The sequence below is a fragment of the Aulonocara stuartgranti genome, assembly GCF_965226115.1.
Source record: "Aulonocara stuartgranti genome assembly, chromosome: 11".
NCBI lineage: Eukaryota > Metazoa > Chordata > Actinopteri > Cichliformes > Cichlidae > Aulonocara > Aulonocara stuartgranti.
In genome coordinates this window covers 14,397,234-14,418,764 of record NC_138947.1, presented here as the reverse complement: position 1 = coordinate 14,418,764, position 21,531 = coordinate 14,397,234, and the positions used below count along the sequence as shown (strand labels likewise).

Genomic DNA, 21,531 nt, shown 5'->3' with positions numbered 1-21,531 from the left:
TACCTTTAACTTTCTGACTTTGCCGTCTGAGTGCTCGCACTCATCACTCTGCGCTCTCTCATCCAGTGTGTCCTGACAACTTTCCTCCTCACTCTGACAGAAGAGTGAGCAAGAAGAAACCGGAGCACGTGACCGTTTCCGGAGTTCAATTTATTTATTAATTTTCTATTTATTTATTTATTTGCCTCCGTTTTTCTGCTGGTTTGCCTATCTCTTGGATCCGAACCAATATGAAATGTAAGTGATTATATGACTGTGGGTTAAAAAAAAATCTTATAAATGTTTCTCATTTTTAATCAGCTTTGTTCTAAAAATTTTTTGTTAGTTTTTTGTTGTTGTTGTTAAAAAGTTGCTTTCCCCCCCCCCCCCCCACTGTGCACAGGTTAAATTATTTAGAGATCAGAAAATCTAAGCAACTGCTTCTTTATTGCTCGACTGAAGATTTGGGCAACTTAATTCTGTTAAAGTTGCTCTGGGACGAAGAGCTCAGATGCTTCTGCAGTGTTATTTTGGCTGCGATTCTTGTGGTTCACCTGTAATTATCAAGCATTCATCATCTCAACACCACTGTGGTTCCCTTTTAATACTTAGTCTACCTTGTACTTGAACTTGAAAGGACAAGAATGAATGAGCTTACTGTTAGGAGAGTTGACTTGGCTTGACTTGGTCTATATAATTTATACCACCGGCTCACGTACCTATCGAGTTGCAGGTGTGACAATCAGCGGCATTCATTGCCTTGCTTATGGTAAAGATGAAATGGAGCTATTCTGTGTCAAAGCCTGGCATTTAATGTTTTAATGATTTGCATTCAGCCTGTGAAAACATGACTCTGAAGCTCTTCAGGATTCTTCTTGCCAAGTCTGGAGCTATTGTTTATATCATGGTGCAATATCTTCCCCTAAAGCTGACAGCCGTGCCCCGAGGCCATTATCATTATGGCGAGATGACAGCGCCTCTCCACTAATTGCTTCCGTTTTGTTCTACCCCTGCAGTGCTGCTCGACTCCTCCTCATCTCTCCTCTTCTCGCTGCTATTGGCTCAGCTGCCCGTGTTCACGTCTGCCTCTCCGGTGCCACAGCGGCGACCCAGTGACTTGGATAAACTGTCCAATCAGACCAAAAATCTAATGAAACTCACCACAGAACTGCTGGTAAGTGATGAAGCTGTCCTCAAGACCATTAGGTTTACCAATCAGCCTCTGACATCGGGAGTGGAGGCTGCGAGGCCCTGACCACCCCGTGCTAATTGAATTGGAAGACGATGCTGGTCATTACACCACAGACTGATCTTTTACTAATTGGATTTGGGTGCTAATGTTAGCTTTCGGTTTAGGTAACCTCACACATTAAACTGCACCCACTTTGCATCACGCACTATTGTGCAAACGCATACCAGGTTTGCTCGGGGCTTTAGTCCACCTTAAGCTGCTTTCACGAGTCCATCTGCATGCTTACACGGGGCAACAAACGTCTCGGGGGGGATTTGACTCAGTGATCTCACTTTTAATCCACACGGGAGAGGCGGTCTGACTCAGCAGCATGCCGGTGTGCCTGGTCACCTCCCCTGGTGGCGGTTGCATTAAGACTTGGTGGCAAAGAAGGTGCCAGTGGAGGTGCAGTGAAATTAAATCTACCTCCATCCAGCTACAAAAACAGCCAAGCACGCCGTCTGTGAAATGACAGCAGCGTGTGTCGCATGCTTGTTTACACAGAAACATGTTTATGGTCGGCGGTTGGTGAAGTGTTGAGCTTCTCTCCCCAATTAAATGCGACAAGTCTGGCCCGAAATCCTATTGCGATGACAGTCGAGTTAGTAGGGAAATCAGATTTGAGAACTTAGACAAGATTTGGATCCGACAGGTGATTGTGTATCAACACTGTGTTTTAACAGGTGAAAAGAAAACTGCATCATATCTCTGGATCTTTGGTTACACATGGCTGATATTGATTCTATTTTTGCATTATGCAAATCTTTAAACTCTTTTGTTCAGGAGATAAAATTAGAAATAGCCACATACTCTCTCTAGTCTTGTCCAGCAGTGTTGAGAAAGTGTTTGCGTGTGTGTTTGTGTTTGTGCTTTGAAATAATGTTATAGTCATTGTGTAGTAGCATCACAATCTGAAATCCAGATGTGAGCACACCAGGATTATCAAAGGGCATCCGAAACAGTGTTAGACAGTGTTCACTAACACTGGGGATTTATTTTTAATTCCCCCCCCCCCCTTTTTGTGTGGAATTCCACTAAAAAGAGGACAAAGTTAGGAAAGATAAATAGAATGGGAATCCATGGAAAGTCCCTGCAAAAGAGCAATGAAACTGATGCTTTAAAGAGGGAGAAATGTGCGTATGTGTATAAACATAGTTCTATATGGGCCCAGGTTTTCCAGTGTGCCTGTGTATGAGTCTGTGCACACTTGCATACATACAAATGTGTATACGTGTGTGCATGCGTTTGTCTGTATGCATTTTTGTGGCCGTGTGTGTGTGCATTGAGGGCTCTGTAAATAGCCGTGGTAGTGTAGGTGCGGTGTTTAGTGTTTTGCTTTCGGTCGCCACAGCAAAGTGACTTGATAAAAATCAAAAAGATTTATCACATTCCAGTATTTGCATTCAGGAAGAAAAAGGTTGGATGCTAGGTTCTGTCGGGTGAGGTCATGGTCTGGGATGAAGAGAGCGAGAGAAACTGGGATAAGAGGCAGAATTAAAGGCTGAGAAAGATGGGGCAAAAACCACAAGAGATGAAGAGAGATCAGAGAAACAACTAGATGACAAGCCGGTGGTGTGTGTGTGTGTGTGTGTGTGTGTGTGTGTGTGTGTGTGTGTGTGTGTGTGTGTGTGCATGCATGCACATGTGCACGTCATGTTGCATGTGCCTGTGCACCTGGTATGAGACACAGGGAGAGGCGAGGGACGGGGGAAGTAAGGGACAGCAGGGGAGAAAACGGCAGCGGAGACAAAACATTGGACCACAGACATAAGTGAGCTCTTATAAAGGGCTGATGGAGAGACAATACAGGACATTTATCTCCAAAAACATCAACAAAAACAAGTGGAAGCGAACAACAAGTAATGCAAGGGAAGCACAGAACAACAGGTTAAGGAAGCAATAAGCGCACTCAACTTGTTTATACAAAACATTTCTCAGCAATCATTATTCTAATGTTGTTATGTTCCTCTGCTGATTAGAAATGACGCATACCACTTCACTCATCTCTATTTGTCCCTATTCATTACTAAAATAGGCCTACGTCTTTAATACTAAATTGCACTACTGATGAGCTCAGCTGCCCTTCCAAAGCAGAATCCCATAAACCTGGCATTAGGTTGTTTATCCCCCTCTGCTGGTCAAAGTGGGCACTACACAGGCTGAGCTGGGCAGCGGCACTGCGTCATTCTTTCTTTTTATAGCTGTGACCCTGGAGTTTCCCCGCAGGCCTGTGTTGTCTGTCCCACTTGGAGCTTTCTTAGTCACTGCGTATGTTGTTATCCACACTCCCAGCAGAAAACATCCTGTGGGTTCAGCTCATTTTCTCTTATTGTTGACATTTGGGGAGGCTGAATGTGGGTGAACTCACACTGACCCGATCGACCACACTCCCCTCAGTGAGAGCTACTGTCTCTAAGTGCAGAAAACAGGCACCCAATCAAGATGCTAGACTAATACTTTCCTCATGCTGCCGTGACTTGTTTCAGGATGAGTAAAATTGCGCTGATGTAAATTGCTAAGGGGCTGCTCTGTGTCTTGTTTTCTCTTTCAGAAGGAGCATGCATTTGACTCAGAAGTGGAGCCCCACAGGTTCAAGTCTCTGCCAGAAATGAGCAACAGATCAGCCCATGACCTCAACAATCTTGAGGTAATGCTCTGATAATGTATTTGTGTGTGTGCATGTGGCGAGAAAGAGAGAGAGAGGGGGCGGGGAGCTGGCCTGTTTCGACACTCCCATGCTAAGTCTCTGAAGTATTTTTGCGTTGTTTCCAGCTGAAGCCCACGCTCTCACAGCTTCATTCCGACCTGAAGCTGTACGAGCACCACTTTGAGTGGCTCAACAGAGTGTCGAAGAAGCACCACCACCCTGCAGTGCCCAAGCTGGTGGAGATGATCAGAGAGATGAAATCTCTCATCACTCTGCTGCACCGTCAGGTGAGGAGCTGAGTTTGTCTGTTCGATTCTCAGCGCGCGCCACCGCCGCTGTGATTGAGCTTTCTAATCCGTGTGTTTGCCCGTCTTCTCCTCCACAGATGCTGAGAGTTGAAGCACCAAGGCTCAGTCCGGCGACCCCCTCCCTCCCCCCTCACCTCCCCTATCAGTTTGATGTCCTGCAGTCCACCAATGAGCTTCTTCAGCACTTCAAGCTCTTCTGTGACTGGGCGTACAGAGCCTTCCTCAGCCTTAAGCCCAAGGTCACTGCAGTCCAATGATGATACAGAAAGTAAAAGGGGGCTGCAGAGCCAGTGAGAATACATGGACTTCCGTCCCCATCAAAAGGGAAACAAGACCATGTCAGTGTGCACTGTAGTTGACAGCATCCCTAAAGAGGCCCAAATATCAACCTGTGTGTCAGCATGTGTGTTGAGGAATGTGTCTTTCCATCAGAGCCATTGAGGATGCACCACAATGCAGCCAGTTACAACCATCGATTCCAGCTCAAGTTCCAGTTTAACTCCAATGATTATGTCAAGAAACCGTCATGTCATGACTGTGTTATTTATGTATTTATTTATTTATTGAATGTTAGTTATTTATTTAATTTTTATTTATTTATCTTATTTCTGTACTAACGTGAACTCATTTGCCCACATTTCTGTAATCTTTCCCTTTCTCTTGTGTCTCACTGAACCCAAAAACAAAAACAAAAAACAAAAAACAAACACTGTAGCACTTCCTGAACTGATAGCTCTGATAATGACATTTGTATAAATCAGCTTAATTTACTTTTACATTTTTATTTTTCTTCAGATGATAATTCTTCCAGTAGATGTAGCATGCATTTGGGGCAGCCTAGGCCTTCACTATTCCTTATTTATAGGGCCCTTAAAGTATACGTTTCAAAAGCTCATAATGTCATCTCCAGCCATGGTAAAATATTCCACATGACACATTAATTTATCAATTCCTTATCAAATTCATTTTACTTTATTTCTTCCACGTTAGGATGGTATTTGAAGAAAAGCGAATCCTTTCTTTCGTACCACAGTCACATTTGTGTTTTCAGTGCCTGCTTCCCTTGTGTTCTGCACGTGGAGGCGTAGTTAACATTGTGGTAAAGTCATATGAATGTGCCCTGTTGCTAAGCACTGATGATTCTGATTAGATTCTTTGCACAAACTTGTCGGGATTGGCCCTTCCTAAGAGTGGGATGGCTGATTTTGAACCTGTGCTTTGGTGTAGAAAAGTTTGGGGATTTTTTTGTTTTTGTTTTTAGTTAAACACCCAAAGCCTTAAAATACTATGTATTGTGACACTATGTTCTGTACAGGTGTACATAAATGTACAAGAATGTAAATGTTGTATACAGTGCTTTTGTGTATTATGTCGTTTTCTACAACATACTGTAGATGACCAATTTTATCACTATAATTTTTATTCATTCCTATTCTAGTATTTGTTACAGTATTGACTATTTATTTAAGTAACTTGGTGGAACTATTTATTTTGTGCTGCAGTGGAGCAAGTCTCCTGTCCTTTTGTACTTTTATACAGTTTTTATTCTTATTCGCTATTATTATACCATCACGTTTAAATTATTGTTGTAACATCAAAATGCCTCTTACACACACTAATTGGCCTCAATGTGAAATATGTGCCTTGGTGAAATAAAAACTTCAGAATGTGCACACTGGTTTTTGTGTGTCTTTAAATATGCGTGGCCTACTACCACACCTGTAATATGAACTGTGTGACAGATGGACGTTTTTTGAGGGGGTGCACACTCAGAAACTACATTACCCAACAGTCTGTGCAGAAGAGTCGAGGCAAAAACTGATAAATGTTGAGCTCGAATGTGAAAAAAGCTTTTAGATTAATTTGGAGCATCTTGGAGTATGGATCCTTTACTAATAACTAGCTTACGCCAAATTTTGATTTTCTAAATGTTTTCTGGTAAGAACGTCAACCTGTCTGTTCAAGCCCCCAGCCAATGGGAGTAGCTCATCTATTGTACGTATCAGCCAATCGCTGCCGCTGTTCTTGAAAGGCGGCATTGGGTGGAGAACTGCTGTTAGTTTGTGCTGTGTTTATTGTTAAGGTTGTGTGGATTAGCACTGCAGCACCCAGTTTCTTTTCATATGATCAACAATATAGCTTTAAGATGAGTTAAGTACCCGCGGTGAGTACGGCCTCAGCCCGCATTCATGCACATTCATGGCGAGCAGTTAAAAGAAGCTGTTCCGCACTGAGCCGGAGGCTTGGTTAGCTTTAAAAGCAGGCCACTAACTGTTTTTGTTAATTCGCCAAAGAATCTGTGTGTGTGTCTGCTTTAACTGCTGGATTGCAAGAGCTCGTCGGAAGACATTGGGACAGTTATAGAGTAGCTCGGTGTGTAACTTTGCTGTAGCCGCTGGTTTGTGGTGCTAACAAGCACCGCACTGCGGGGAAGGACAGAAACCGTGCGCCAGTGTGGAGATACAGCGCACACGGACTGACGGCCGGAGGAAAGACAGCGGGGAGGGAGGACCAGCTTCAGAGATGGGAGGGAGGGAGGGAAATTTAAAGGGAGCTTTGGTACCAACTGTTATAATGTTGTAATACTGTATTTATTTCCATCTCCTTTTATCTCAGACTTGCCCTCATTTCACTGCTTGGGATGACAGCTGGTGCTACAGTGGCCAGCAGGGAAGGAATTTATGAAGGCACAGAAGAAAAGATGAAAGAAAAACCATGATGCCGCACACAAACTGATCCCACCCACCCCTCTGCCTCTAAGGAAAACCATCATCTGCCACCAGGTTGATCTGGTAATGGCCAACTCAGTGGCCCTAGTCGTCCAAGCAGAGCTTTTGCCAGCTCAGTCCACCACGTCCCTCTCACCTTTCCCGTCTCTTCTTGGTTCGGGGGAGGATGGCGAGGATGAACGGGAGAGAGGGGAGCTGGTGGAGGGAGAAAAAGGGGGAGTAGAAGGTGGCGAGGAAGTGGTTCTGGACATGGTGTCATCGTCAGTGTCCGGGTCAGTCCCGCAGCCAGAGCAGACGGATCATCCCTTCCAGTGTCTGGACTGTGGCAAGAGCTTCAGGTGGTCATCCAGGCTGACCCACCACCTGCGGAGCCACAACAATGAAAGGCCCTACCGCTGCAACCTCTGTCCCAAGGCCTTCAAGGGCTCCTCTGCTCTGCTCTATCACCAACGGTACCCACACTAAAATTATATTAATATTGAGGATTCACATATTAGGAAGTTCATGACCAGTTCTGATGTCTAAAATAATGTTTTGCTGTAGCTTTCTTCCGGCTAAAGGGTTGTTTTTCCTTCTCACTGTCACCAAGTGCTATCTCATAGGCAGTCATCTGATTGTTGGGGTTTTCTCTATATTTTTGTAGAGCCTTTACCTTACAATATGAAGCACCTTAAAGCATCTGTTGTTGTGATTTGGTGCTACATAAATAAAATTGAATTGAACATTTTAGCTGTTAGCAGATACCAGTGATGTTTTCCAGTTTGTTTTCTTCTGTTAATAATTCCAGTCTTTGTACCAGGAGGAGTAAAAAAAAACAAACCCAAAACTGTGTTTCATAAAAAGATCAGCATCTCCTTGCTCTTTATGCTATGTTTGAACATTTAGTCACCCCAAAAAACCACAAAAGGCAAATGTAAATGCATATATGTTGGTATGAGTCAACAAGGCTAATATCAGCCGATATCCGTATTTGGCTGTTATATCATTAAGTTTGATACTGTTACAGTTTTGTCTTTTAAGGCTAATACGGTTCTGCACTAACAAATTTAGTCATTTAACCTCCCTCACCTGCACATCTCAATGTGTCCTCATTAAATATGTTTGCCAAAGGTGGAGTCTGCTAAGCAAAAAAAAAAAAAAATCACCCTTTTTCTTCAATCAGCAGTCATATTATCAATAAACACTAGTGACCCGGTATTCTGACAAACCATCCTACTTTGGGAAAACGTCCTACCGTAAGTAGTTTATGCATATTTCTGCTGTCACAGAGTAATTCCAGCACAAATTTAAGTGGGTATGATGGTTTGCCACTTAACTTTGCCCATCAGAGTATGCCTGTAGCTCATAATTATAAAGCCAGGACGGTTTGCCACTTCATTTTACCCGTCAAAGTATGCTTGTAGGTAACATTCACAAAGATAGCATGGTTTGGCACTTCATTTTACCTGTTAAAGTATGCTTTTAGCTCATATTCACAAAGGTAGGATGGTTCGCCACTGAATTTTAGCTGTTAAAATATGCTTCTAGCTCAGATTAACAAAGGTAGGACGTTTTGCGACTAAATTTTAGCTGTTAAAGTATGCTTGTAGGTCACATTCACAAAGGTAGGACGGTTCGCCACTTAATTTCGTGTTGTGCGCATGCGCACAAACAACGAATAGGATGGTTTGTCAGGTAGGATGGATTCCCAGAACACCGGCTCATCCCATAACATTTCCTCCACCATGTTTTACAGATAATGTGGTAAACCTCAGATCACAGCTTTTTCTCTTCTTCTCAGTGTCATCTAGGGTTGTTTTTTTTTTTTCCCCAGAATGGTGAAGGCTCATTTAGATTTTTTTATTTTTTTTTTAATCTAATGTGACCTCCTGAGTGTAATGAGGGGTTTGCACCCTGTTGTGAACGCTCTGTTCATAAAGGCATCCCATGATTGTGGACTTTGACAATGACACACCTCCTTGGTTGGATGTTGTGAAGTTGTTTTTGTAACCATGGAAAGTCTGTCATCATGAACTTTAGCTGGCTTTGGATTTCTTTCAGGCTTTTTGGTGTTACTGAGTTGGCCAATGCATTCCTTCTTTTGAAGAATGAACAAAATTGTTGATTTGGCCACTCCCAAAGTTTATTTAATCCATCAGATTTATTTTATTCGTTTCGGTCTAATGATGGCCTCCTTCACTTCCATCGCCATCTCTTTGAACCTATTCTATTAGGATATCCAGTGAAAAGCTACGAAGTGCAAATTCAGCACTTGTGATCAACTCCAAATATTTTATCTGTTTAATTTATCACGAGTTAAAATCCACTGTGGAAGTGTACAGAGGCAAAAATACCAAATTATGTCGCTGTCCAAAAACCCTAATGGACTAACTCTATAACAGGGGATTCAAGAATTGTCTGCTACGTCTTTGTTTCAATCCTGATGGTGTTTTCATGTTCGCCATCTCATATCTAACTCGATGATGTACATTTCAAATACAGAAGACGTTCTGCAGTCAATTGGCTTCTACAGCTAAAATACAGATCCATTAATATTTTAATTCCTGCGATCAGGAATACAGGAATAGCATGTCATGTAAACAATATTTAATAAACCCAGTTTACTAGAACTGACCAGGAGATTAATCAGAAGCAGTGAGTGATTAGGGAATGAATGAGAAGAGGACTGAATATCAGCAGGAAGACATACAATCTAACCAGCACCTCCCAGCCTTCCTTTTTCACATCTTAAATCGGGCCACAGTCAGGTTGATGGAAAGTGTCAAAAAGGCAAATTTCAATGTAAAATAAAGAGCTAATTTCTGACATAAAACAAGATGTTATACTATACGATGCATAGCAAAAGAAATTACTTAGATATGGGTTTGATTGTATTTTGCACAAATAATGATGTCATATGATTAACCATGTTTTCCTCCTGAATAGTTACCTTTATTTTGCAGGTCACACTCAGGGGAGAAGCCTTATAAATGTCAGGACTGCGGCAAAGCCTTCAAACGCTCTTCTCTTCTCCAGGTGAGACGCCAAAAAAGGTTTTTTTTGTTTGTTTGTTTTTTTCAATGTTTACAAATGAGATATTTCACCATATCGGTTTCTGCCCAGGTCCACCAGAGTGTCCACACTGGAGTGCGTACCTTCTTGTGTCCCTACTGCCCCCTTACTTTTAAATGGAGTTCTCACTACCAGTATCACCTGCGCCAACACACAGGAGAATGCCCATACCCGTGTGACACTTGTCCGAAGGCCTTCAAGAACTCGAGCAGTCTGCGGAGACACAAGAATGTCCATCTCGGTCTCAAACCTTACACCTGCACAGTGTGTAACAAATCCTTCACGCAGTCCACCAACCTGAGGCAGCACATGAGGATACATACAGGCGAGAGGCCCTACATCTGCGGTGAGTGTGGACGAAGCTTTACTCATTCGTCAAACCTGGCCCTGCACAAGAACTCGCACTCCAACCTAAACGCAGGTGGGAAAGAGGGAAAGAGGGGCGAGGATGCAAGGAAGAGAAATGAGGTAGTGGAGGTGGTGGTGGGGGGAGAGGAAGTGACATCATCAATGTTGACAGACATGGTGGGATTTGTGAGCCAGGAAGGAACTGATGGAGTTGGGGTGGGGATGGAAGAAGTGTTCCTGTCAACCACTTCCTCTGGCCAGAATCCAGGCCTTCTCCCCCAGCTCACCCTCACTTCTTCTGGGGAGAACATGTGCACATCTAGAGCCATTGGGACAGAGGTTCACCTGAGTACAGACACCGGAGCCAGTGTGCTCTTGTACAGCTGTGGCAGCTGCAGCCACACTTTTGGCACACGGACAGACCTAGAGGAGCACCAGGCCATTCACATGGCTCCAGAGGAAGATGGGGTTGGTGGAGGGGCAGGGGTCGGCTCTGGGATGGAAGTTGGGGATGGGCTGGTGGGAGCTGGACACCTGCTTGCTGACTTTGAGGAGGTGGTGGAAACTACCACAGTGGCTGAAAGTGGACACACGACAGAGGTGCTCCTTGGATTGTCAGAGGGAGTAGATGGCAGCAATGCAGTAAGTGATGGGTTCAAACGGATAAATGCACATTGCATAAAAATATTTATCTCAAAAACTGCCAACATCACACATTTCTTTAAATGCTTTAAAATTTGTAGTTGTACAATTAAGCCCAATTTAGATCCTACAAATAGTAGAAACACATTCATAATAGTGGTAGAACCGATTTGAAATAGGGCGTTAGGCAGAAAAACTGTGATAACCATGAATTGTTGGTTGTGCACTTGAAACCGCTGTCAGTCAACTCATAGGCTGACACAGGTTTTTGCAACAAACTTTGCGATTGGCTCATCCTGTAACTGCTGCTGCAGCTTATGTGTCGTCTGAACATGATGTTGGTGTGTGAAGGCCACAAATGATCAACACCCAAACAAGCATTGTTAACATGAACCCAGTGGTATGCAAAATAAACTGGCGTGAATTCAAAAGGTTTTCCCTGTTAGATAGTGTAGCTTCTGTTTTTTATGTAATGTGGGGCAGAAGTATAAGTACTCTTAATTAAAATATACTTTGAATTGGAGCAAATAAAAGTCCCTATAAAGCCAATGAGTTCAGTTTGAGGACATATATTTTTGATATGTATTACTACTTCCTTTGGTTTGTCCTCAGAATGTCGGCACCACCCAGGCCCAGTTTGACCTGTTACAGAGCTTCACTGAGGTGACTCAGAGCTCTGAGACCGTTCAGCCAGAGGCCAGAACCACATGGGCAGGGCTGTCATGTGGCTACTGCAATAAGACCTTTAAGACGAGCGGAGGCCTCAATAGACATGTATCACTGGTGAGAATGACTGTTGCAACTGTTCTACTACTAACACTTTTGTACAGATTACAAAACCTACAGCAAGACTAACATTTATCCATCTTAAAGGTCCTTTTGTTAGTGTTAGTATAAGTGTGTCATATATCAAGAATGGGACTTTTATGGATTGTTTTATCATGCCCATGCTGTGTCTGTAGCTCTACATGAAATCTAACAGGCCTTTCCAAAAGAGCCCTCCAGCTCTCTATGAACTGTCGGTAACAAAAAAAGTCCAAATCGCACACATTTAAAACCACAATCCAACTCAGTACAGTGATGCAGTCATGCTGAAGTCACTATGTTAGATAAAACACAATGTTTTCCTGCAGTTGTGTTACCATTTCCAATAGTACATTAATTTTTAGCTAATTTTTCACTCGTTTGTGTTTGGGAATGCTAAGAAATAATCCAACTAATTTTAAGTGGCACTGTAGGTGATATAGGGAAAAAAATGCACCCCACTCCCAGTCCTTGTTTATTGGTCTGAAACTGGTCTTCGAGTTTCCATAAGTTCCGATTTCCTCCAAGAATGTTTTCTTTTCCTGCTGAGGGAACATTGCCACCAAAAATAAAAGTAGCGCATTGGAGTGCACGAAGACTCTTACATGGTCTTGCAGTAAGCAACAGGAAATTTAGTGTCATTTATTGCTTTTCTTGTGGCTGAGATGTTTTAGAGTCAGAGCTGGCAGTGCCAAAAAGGAAAAAAGTTGGATCGTTGGTGTAGGTGGGACTAAAGAGTTGTGGCATCACAACATTATGAAAGTCTTCATAGCTTGTGTTCAAGGCAGTTTCTGAGTGAACTGTGTGCATTGCTCTCTGGGTTCTGCATTTTCTATAATGTACTAATATTTATTTAGATCAGTGCTTTCTAATAAAAAAAACAACAACTATCAAATGAACTACCTCCTGTTTTCATTTTCTTTTTTTTCCCCCTCCAGATGCACTCTCTTTCATCACAGTCCCGTTCCCAGTTCAGCTGCTCTGCCTGCGACCGCTCTTTCCCTCTTCTCTCCTCGCTCCTCACGCACCAACACTCCCACACTCCCGAGCAGCGTCTCCTGGCTGAGGCAGAGGCCGAAATCGTGTGCCCTCCATCGCTTTCCTTGTCTCTCCCGCTTCCCTCTTCTCCGAGCCAGGCTGACAAGCAGCAGGAGGACCAGAGGGAGATTCATGTCGACATCATAACCGTTGGAGAGGAACAAGAGGAGCAGCCAGCAAAACCAACCAAAGCCCACAAAAAGACGGGATCTAGCAAGAGCACTCCTGCTGGAGGTAAAGATAATTAGAAAGAAAGCAGATGAGGCATAAAACTGTGCTGATATTCAGTCTCTTTTTTTTTCTATTTTTTTAAAGAACTCCTTATTCTGCTGTTCTTTTTGTTGTTGTTATTTTTAAACTCGTGTCTCACATGTTCACACAGAAAGGCCATACCGCTGTTCAGAGTGTGGAAAAGCCTTCAAAGGTTCATCAGGGTTGAAATACCACATGAGGGATCACACTGGGGAAAGGCCCTACCGCTGCACGGAGTGTGGAAAGAGCTTCAAGAGATCATCACTGCTCTCTATCCATCAGCGGGTAAGGCTCACTCTTCTGTTCCACTCAAATAAATCAAATAAGGTTTTAATTACCAAAATAATTTTCTTGATGTGAGGTTTCTTGATTGTGGTCTGTGTGAAACTCTACATTCCACTTGATTAGGTATTTTAGCTCTCATGTAATTACCTCTGGAGATGAATGCAGTCTACATCAGACAAATGCAAACAGCAAAAGGAAAAAAAATATGGTGTAAGTTATTGGTCTCTCATGACTAAAGTCACTGTCACTCAGTGCTTCAGTTGTAACAAGCGTTCATATTTTGATGTTCCCTGTGATGACTTCCACTCTTTGTCAAGCTCAGTTCTAGATTCTTCTTTTGGTAGGACACTAAAAATTAACTCCCCCCTTTTTTAACATATATCTTACCTAGGTGCATACAGGTGTACGGGCATTTCAGTGCCCTCACTGCCCACTCACCTTCAAGTGGAGCTCCCACTACCAGTACCACTTGCGGCAGCACACAGGTGAGAGGCCATATGTGTGTAAAGAGTGCGGCAAGTCCTTCAAGAACACCAGCTGCCTGCGCAGACACAGTCAGATGCACTCTGGTCTGCGGCCTCATACGTGCTCCATCTGCTCCAAGTCCTTCTCCCAGACGTCAAATCTGAAACAGGTCAGTGCAGCTGCAGTGTCATGTTATAAAATGTTCAGTTTTATCAACTGATTTCATAACTTCTTTTCTTTTCTTTTTTTTGGTTACTATTTTTCTGAGAGCAGCATGAACGCACGCATTCAGGCGAGAGACCTTTTCAGTGCACCCACTGCAGTAAGAGTTTTACTCATTCCTCCAACCTTCAACTCCACCTTCGCACACACTCCTCACGCAAGGACTACAAATGCCCCTACTGCTCGAAGGAGTTTGTCATGCACTCCTACTTGCAGAGGCATATCCGCACCCACGGCACTGGCGTTTCCCTGCCATGCCCAGGTGGTGGAGGTAAAGACGGCGTGGCTGTGAAAGCCAGTGTTGGAGGAGTAACCACCACCACAACCCTGCTGAACCCCATCACCCTGGAAGCCTCAGGAAACAATGGCAGTCTGATTGTATCCCAACCAGCACTTAATATTCCCCCCAACACCTCCCAGAACTACTTCATGATACAGACAGCAAGCGGCCTGCAGCTCATTCCTCTGTCAACGCCTACGCCAGTCCAGCCACCACCTCCTCCGCCACCACCGCAACTGTCCCAGCCTCAAAACTTCCTCCTCTTGCAGTGCCCCTCCAACAACGGCAGCCAGTCCAGCCTGATTCTCCTCCCCACAGCAAACAACCCTCCACCAGCTCCAGAGCCTCAGTCCCTCCCCATGCTTCAGACTATCCAAGCATTCCAGCCTGTGCTTAACCAAAACCAGACTCAGATACCCCAGTTTCCATCTGTATCACAGCAACAACAAATCATAATTACTAACAACAGTAACAATGCACACACTCCAGTTGCCACACCAATGCACAACCTCTCAGCCAGCTCCCTACTTACGAAGCCGATACTGGGGAAGAGCACACGGACTGCACGAGGCAGACGGGGGCGCAAACCAAAAGCTACACTTCTGAAATCGGCCCCAACCCCAGTCAGTCACACTGCAGGCGGAGCTGCTGCAGTAACAAACTCTAATGTGACCAGTGGCACCCAGACTGTTACTGCTGCTAATACTACCACAAACTCATCTTCTCTACCCACAACATCTGACACCATTACCCCGACTCTGTCATCCCCTGCCACTGTAGCCCCCATAGCGGATACCTCAGGACCCTTGCCGACTGTTACCATGGTTACACCAGCCACCACAGTAGCTGCAGCATCAGATTCTGCTCCTGTCCCTGCAGAAAGGAAACCTCATTCCACTGTGGAGCAAATGAGGACTGGGGAAACTTTGTCAGGGAAAGAGTTTGTGTTGTGTTTTGATAATGAAGAACAGGCAAAGGAGGGGATGAATATCGGGGAGGCCGGGGAGTCATACGTGCTGCAGTTTGAAGGGAATTCATCTGGGGAGGCAATCGATGAAGGAATGGGTGGAGAGGGAAAGTCACTCGTGCTGCAGTTCAAGACAGATGTGCCAGGTGAAGAGGAAAAAGGGGTAGATAAGGGAGGGATGATGTCACTCCTGCAAGAATGGAGTGGAGAAAAGCAGGATGGGAGACAATCGGGTGGGGATGGCAGCCAGGGGGAGTCGTATGTCCTTCATTTCCACACTGACACACAGGATAGTGGTTCAACCAGTGCTACCTTCAGCCAAGGGCAGGACAACAGCCTGCAGCTTTCGTGCACATCTACCCAAGGCTTAGTACCCCTTAATGGGCAGGAGGTGGTGTTTGAGCTGGGGGGTGAGACCAAGCTGGAACAGGAAACTGAGGAAGGCATGCAGATGATAGCCCTGATAGAAGGTGAAGGAGGAATGATAGGAGAGGAGGGCCGAGGTTGCAGTACTGGAAGTGGCACAGTTACTGAGGGTGGAGGAGGAATGGAAAGTATCTTTCAGCTGGAAAGTGGAGATGAAATTGTAATAATTGAAGTCAGCACCAGCAGCTTAAGAGAAGGGGGAATGGAGAGAGAAGGGGACGGGGAGATCCCACAAAGTAGCGAGGTGAAATATGAAGGTGTAACAGCAGAGGCCAAGGAAAAGTCTACAAAGGAAGTGAACTCTGCAGTCAGCTCAGAGGAAGACGCACTGAATGGACCTAGCTCTAAACCTAAAGAGGTGCAGTTCTCTAACTGAGAACGGTGTGCATGTTAGAGACGAATAAAGCGTATGTATGAGTAAATGCCTCACTTTTTGTGGGCTGTTTGTTAGCACTTTATAGTCAGTTGAGTTCTCATGCAAGTGAGCGAGGACATGCAGTTAGATGAGTACTGTGTTGTAATGCCATGCCAAATGTTATACATTTAAATAGGCTGTACATGGACCTCAGAATATTCCTAAAGATTAGTTTAAATGATACTGTCGTTGGCAGTTTTATTAAGTAAATATGTTTTTTGTGAATAAATGTTGTATATTGCCTACTTTCTTCACAATGTTAATAGTAACTAATAATTAATAAATCTGTTAATACCTTTTGTCATTTGGATTTTTAATTATTTTTACTACTTGTAGGTAGGGTGTCCACATCCCAACAAACAAAATGTTGAACAAAGAGTGTGTTAATATTGTTTAGTTGTATTTCACCTGCTCTTTAGTTTCAGTTCAGGGATACATCCAGAGTTAAGCACGTCCATTTCTGAGGTACATACAAGCCACAAGGCAGGATGACTGGTCAGGTGTCAAATTCATTTCAGTTCATGGACTGCATGCCACCACTAAAGGCGTAAAATTAATAAGAGCAACCCTTTTTTTTTAAAGTAATAGTAAAAGCCCACATCGCAGCACCACAAATAGCCTTTGATTATACACTCACACGACTATTTCTTAGATATACCTTGCAAGTACTGAGTTAGACCCTCTTTTGACTTCAGCACAGCCTTAAATCTTTGTGGCACAGATTCAACAAGGTGCTGGAAACATTCCTCAGAGATTTTGCATCACAAAAATGCATCACAGATAGCATCTGCAGATTCGTCGGATGCATGATGTAAACCTCCTGTTCCATTTGCCATTTGAGTGCACTGAACTCACTGTCAGGGTCAGCAACAGTCCACATAAATGTGATGGGCAATCAACTTTGATGAGGGTCATTTGGCTCAAGTCACTTTGCTATTTCAAATTTTTGCTTTTAAAAATGATATGCTCCAGCTGCAGAAATGGGCAGTTGATTGTGAACACACAATATCCATATTTTCAAGTAGTGTCATGCTTTAACACTAGCACACGTTGATGAATGACCTGCTTATGGTGTTATGAGGTGGTGTTATGAGAGTTACTTCCCAAAACGTGACTTGCAATAAATCATCCGCTCATCCGCACCAGGATTGCTACACTAAACTACTTTGAACTGAATAATTATTCAAATTCAAATTTTATTTGTCACAACCATACACAGTATGACATGGGGGTGAAATCCTTGTAGCTGTACAATGCCCGACCATTAAATGACAGAAGAAAAGTTTTACAATATTTACAATTTACAGTTTACTACAAAATTTACAAATTAACTTAGGAATTTACAGGAAAGAATGTGCAAATAGCAGAAGAGATTATAAAGATTATAAAGATTATAAATTATAGGATTATAGGAAATGTGTGGTTGTGCGTGTGGTGATGTGATGTGTGGGAGAGTCCAGTCCTACACCTGGTTCAGGGCCCGAATAGCCTGGGGGAAGAAGCTCCTCCTCATTCTCTCTGTTTTGGCCTTAAGGGAGCGGAAGCGCTTCCCAGACCTCAACAGTGAGAAGAGTCCATTGTTGGGATGGGAGAGGTCCATCATAATCTTCCTAGCTTTGGACTTGCACCGCTTGGTGTATTAAACTGAGGTTGCACTGTAATAACTTTTGGTCTTTAAGTTTTTTATCACAAAATAGTATGAATCAATGTAACTTATAGTTGGACTGTATCAGGAGAATTCAGCTGAGAGGGCAAAGTGACTTTACTGGGATTGGACTGGATCCGTGAGGCTCATCCATAACACTGATGAATAAAACAGTTTGATACGATTTGAGCTTTGTTGTATTTTCCCGCACAACAAAGATCGGTCTTTAGTAGATGGACATGGTCAACAATAATACTCAGGTAGATACTAACACTCTGTGTGAATGGGTGCAAATGGGTAAATGAGGCAAGCAGTTGTAAAATGCTTTGACTGCTTGGAGTTAATAAGAACCAGATCATTTACCATTTATTTGTTACTAAAGAACTAAGTATACAAACGAAATATACCCCACACCATTACACCACCACCTCCAGACTGAACTGTACATACAAGGCAGGAGGGTTCCACAAGATCATATTATTTACACCAACCTCTGCATACCATCTCATCTGAATGTTCCAGCAGAAATCAAGACTCACCGGACCACACAACTTTTTTCCAATCATCTATTGTCCGGTTTTGGTGAGTCTGTGTGAACTGTAGCCTCGGTTTCCTGTTCTTAACTAACAGGAGTGGCACCTGGTGTGGAATTCTGCTGCTGTATACCATCTGCTTCGAGGTTTGACTTGTTCATTCAGACATGCTGCATGCCTCAATCATGACAAGTGGTTTATTTGACTTTTGCCTTCCTGTCAGCTTCATGAGGTCTGATTATTCTTCTCTGATATCTGGCATCAACAGGGCATTTTCATTCAAGTGCCGCGCACGGGATATTTTCTCTTTTTCAAACCATTCTCTGTAAACCCTAAGTGCGTGCGAGAGAAAATCTCAGTAGATCAGCAGTTTTCCGAAATGCTTAAACCAGCCTGGCTGTAGTTTTGGCCATGCCTACAGACCTAAATGCATTGAGTTGGTGCCATGGGCTTGACTGGTTTAATACTTGCATTAAGAAGCAGTTAAACAGGTGTGGCATACAGCAGCGACTTTGCCACTGTAACTCCATCCAGACTGGAACTTGGTTGACGTCACAGCGGCCACCAGACGTACGCAGCGCTGTCACGTTGCGTTCGCTATTCACGTAACAGTTGCGCAGTGTAAGTTTTACGTACGCAAATGGCGTAGACAGCCACATTGAAAGCGTATAACGGGCATAAAATAGAGTAAGCTTGTATTCATAATTCCCTTCTTTCTGCAAGAAAACATATGATGGTCATTCAGTGAAACGTACCAAACGTACACGGGCTAAAAACCAACAGAAACGCACAGAGCGCGTTTCCCACCTTTCAGCTTGATCTGAGGTACTCTGTGCAGAAGGTAAGCGAATCTGGGGGTTAAATGTGTCAGGAGACCGCAGCACTTCGTAATAACCATATAAGGATTAGAACCAGGTCTTTTCGCTTTCGAGTGTACCTTTGATGATCTCTGTTAAATGTAAAGACGAAAGCTTGATGTATGTGAATTATACAGTACTGAAAAACGGTGCTGCAGGCTGCAAATCCCCCATAATCTCCATCTGCCTTTGTTGCTTGGAGCCAGTGTGGGTGTGCTGTTACAATGCAACTACTGGCTCAGTGGAAGCGAAGTCTAGTCCATTTCATAGTTTTGAAATGTATTGACCTATTTTAACTACGTCACGTTTGTCATACTATGTGTTTAAAAAAACACTAACCAGTATCTTACTGTCCAACAAAATCATCCACAAGCGTCTCACCAGAATTACATCCTCCTATCCATCCACTCCTCTTCAAGGCTCCCTGTGCAGACGGTGTGGATGCTGAAGTTTGCAACGTAAGACAGCGTTGGAGCAGGCCAGCTGTTTGAGCAAAAAGCCTAAATATGGTGAGGCTGGAGCTTGACCAGGTGGTGATAAAGAGGATGAAGGAGGAGGACATCGAAATTGTGAAAGCCCTTATCAAGGTTTGTATTTAGACAATGCTTTGGGCTTCATCATGTTGGGTATTAAGTCAAATCCTTTTGAGGTTAGTGCCCTTTATTTTTTTAAAAAGTGCATGAATTTCTTTGCAGGAGGGCTGCGAGGGCACGGAAAATCGTCTCATCCTCCACATCCTCACTCGCCCACTCTGCCTTTTCATCCTGGCTGTGTTTTCCTCAATTCTGCGCTGCCTTGTCCACTCTTTCATCCTGGCCCTTGCTATACCTGTCTTCCTGTTAATTGTCTTTCTCAAAATCACCATGCCGCGGTCAACCGGGGTCCTGGGCAGCAGCCGGCCCTACTGGGACTATGTGGGTAGCAGCTACAGAGAGGCACAGGATGACACCCTGCAGAATCCCTACTGCCGGATCAGTGGCAAGACACCATTTACAAAAAAGGTTAGTCTGTTGACTTGCTTAAATTCACTTTTTTTGGAGCAGTTTTTATTTAAGACTAGTTGCTAAATATTACTTCTGTTCAGCCAAAGCGCCGAGCTGGATCCAAAGACAAGGACAAAGAGACGACAACAGAAAAGATCACTCCAGAGAGGGAGCAGGCAGCAGGGCAGGTCTGGCTGGCAGAGTGTGAGGGAGATATCCTGGGCTGCATCTTCCGGGAGGGCGAGACACGAGCGGGCATCAGCAGGATTTGCAGGCTGGTGACAGGCTCCTGGTACCGCAGGGAGGGCCTCGGTCGGCTGCTTGTCCAAAGCCTGGAGCAGAGAGAGAGGGAGACAGGGGCACACAGAGTGTATGCACACGTCCCCTACCCCTCAAAGTTGGGGGAAGCCTTCTTCAGGAAACTGGGTTATCGCCAGCTTGGGGTGGAAACTAGTGATGAAGATGATATGGAACTGAAACAAGAGAGTCCTGAGAGAGGCTTCCTGGGCTACCCCCTCACTAAAGTGTATTACAAAGACTTGTGATTGAGTTTTAATGGACACGTGCAGTTTAAAAGGTAAAGAAGTGCGTCTGATTTCTGCGGCAGCATGTTCAAGTATTTCATTTTTGTAATCTTTGTGTTATTTATTCGATTATTTATTGAGTGTGCTGCTATCCCGAGGATTCATTGTTTTGAGTTTATTTTTTATCATCTCGTCATTTTCATTTAGATGAAAAACGGATTCTTTATTTAATCATTCAAAGATTGCATGATCATGCCTCAGCTGTGCTGTTCTCTGAGCATTTGTAATAAAGTAATAACTACATTTCATATCTGTTAGCTGTGTTTGTGCAGTTCCTTTTCTTAAGCAAAATCAACACTGTAAAAGGTGCGTGTGTGTGCGCGCGTGTGTGTGTGAGTGTGTGAGACTGCACGCATTTCTTTGTGTGAAACCAAACAGATGTGTAGGAGGCTGTACAGTTACTGTATAGGAAGTATGTGCGGTTTCGTGAATATGCAGAATTTATCTACTTTTATCTCTGCACTCCCTGACTGCCGCTGCTCACCTTCGTAATAGCTTGTGGGTCGATGAGGCTGCAAAAACAGCACAACCTCAATAACGTTTTCTTCCACTTTTAGTTTTCTATGTTATATTTTAGGCGATGGTAAAGTTATCAATCGCAAAGAGAGTGCATACTTTAATGCTAGTGTTAATTGATAAAATATATAGTGCTTTAACAATGCGTTCTTGTTCAATTATACATTATATTTCCTTAATGAAGAGGAAATAAATCATTATTTTCCACTTTCATTCATTTTAATTTATACACTAGAAACTGTATTATCTTTTTTTAAAATTAGAAGCTATTGTGGGTCACAGCATCATAAATGCAAGGATTTTTTGTTTTTTTCCATTTAAATT

The 21,531-nt window shown here is 43.5% G+C and overlaps 3 protein-coding genes across 5 annotated transcripts; all 3 read left to right on the top strand.

Annotated features, from left to right (window-relative positions):
* The first annotated feature begins 125 nt into the window (after nt 1-125).
* il11a (interleukin 11a) lies at nt 126-5,836 on the top strand. 2 transcript variants are annotated; one of them, XM_082550245.1, is made up of 5 exons: nt 126-237; nt 996-1,153; nt 3,762-3,857; nt 3,983-4,144; nt 4,243-5,836. In XM_082550245.1, exons 1-5 carry the CDS (start codon nt 231-233, stop codon nt 4,420-4,422), a joined length of 603 nt encoding a protein of 200 aa, XP_082406371.1. In that variant the 5' UTR covers nt 126-230; the 3' UTR covers nt 4,423-5,836. The 2 variants fall into 2 exon arrangements, with proteins under 2 accessions (XP_082406371.1, XP_082406370.1); XM_082550244.1 differs by lacking the exon at nt 126-237 and adding an exon at nt 522-748.
* A 338-nt stretch (nt 5,837-6,174) lies between these two features.
* znf628 (zinc finger protein 628) lies at nt 6,175-16,388 on the top strand. The gene is made up of 9 exons (XM_082551362.1): nt 6,175-6,329; nt 6,782-7,346; nt 9,837-9,909; nt 9,997-10,935; nt 11,548-11,718; nt 12,678-13,011; nt 13,160-13,314; nt 13,706-13,948; nt 14,053-16,388. The coding sequence occupies exons 2-9, from the start codon at nt 6,961-6,963 to the stop codon at nt 16,048-16,050; spliced, it is 4,299 nt and encodes a 1,432-aa protein (XP_082407488.1). The 5' UTR covers nt 6,175-6,329; nt 6,782-6,960; the 3' UTR covers nt 16,051-16,388.
* Nucleotides 16,389-18,907: 2,519 nt separating this feature from the next.
* nat14 (N-acetyltransferase 14 (GCN5-related, putative)) lies at nt 18,908-20,939 on the top strand. Of its 2 annotated transcripts, none has more exons than XM_082552709.1 (4): nt 18,908-19,108; nt 19,544-19,711; nt 19,820-20,125; nt 20,209-20,939. In XM_082552709.1, the coding sequence occupies exons 2-4, from the start codon at nt 19,631-19,633 to the stop codon at nt 20,650-20,652; spliced, it is 831 nt and encodes a 276-aa protein (XP_082408835.1). In that variant the 5' UTR covers nt 18,908-19,108; nt 19,544-19,630; the 3' UTR covers nt 20,653-20,939. The 2 variants fall into 2 exon arrangements, with proteins under 2 accessions (XP_082408835.1, XP_082408836.1); XM_082552710.1 differs by having other exon boundaries at nt 19,498-19,711.
* Nucleotides 20,940-21,531: the final 592 nt, after the last annotated feature.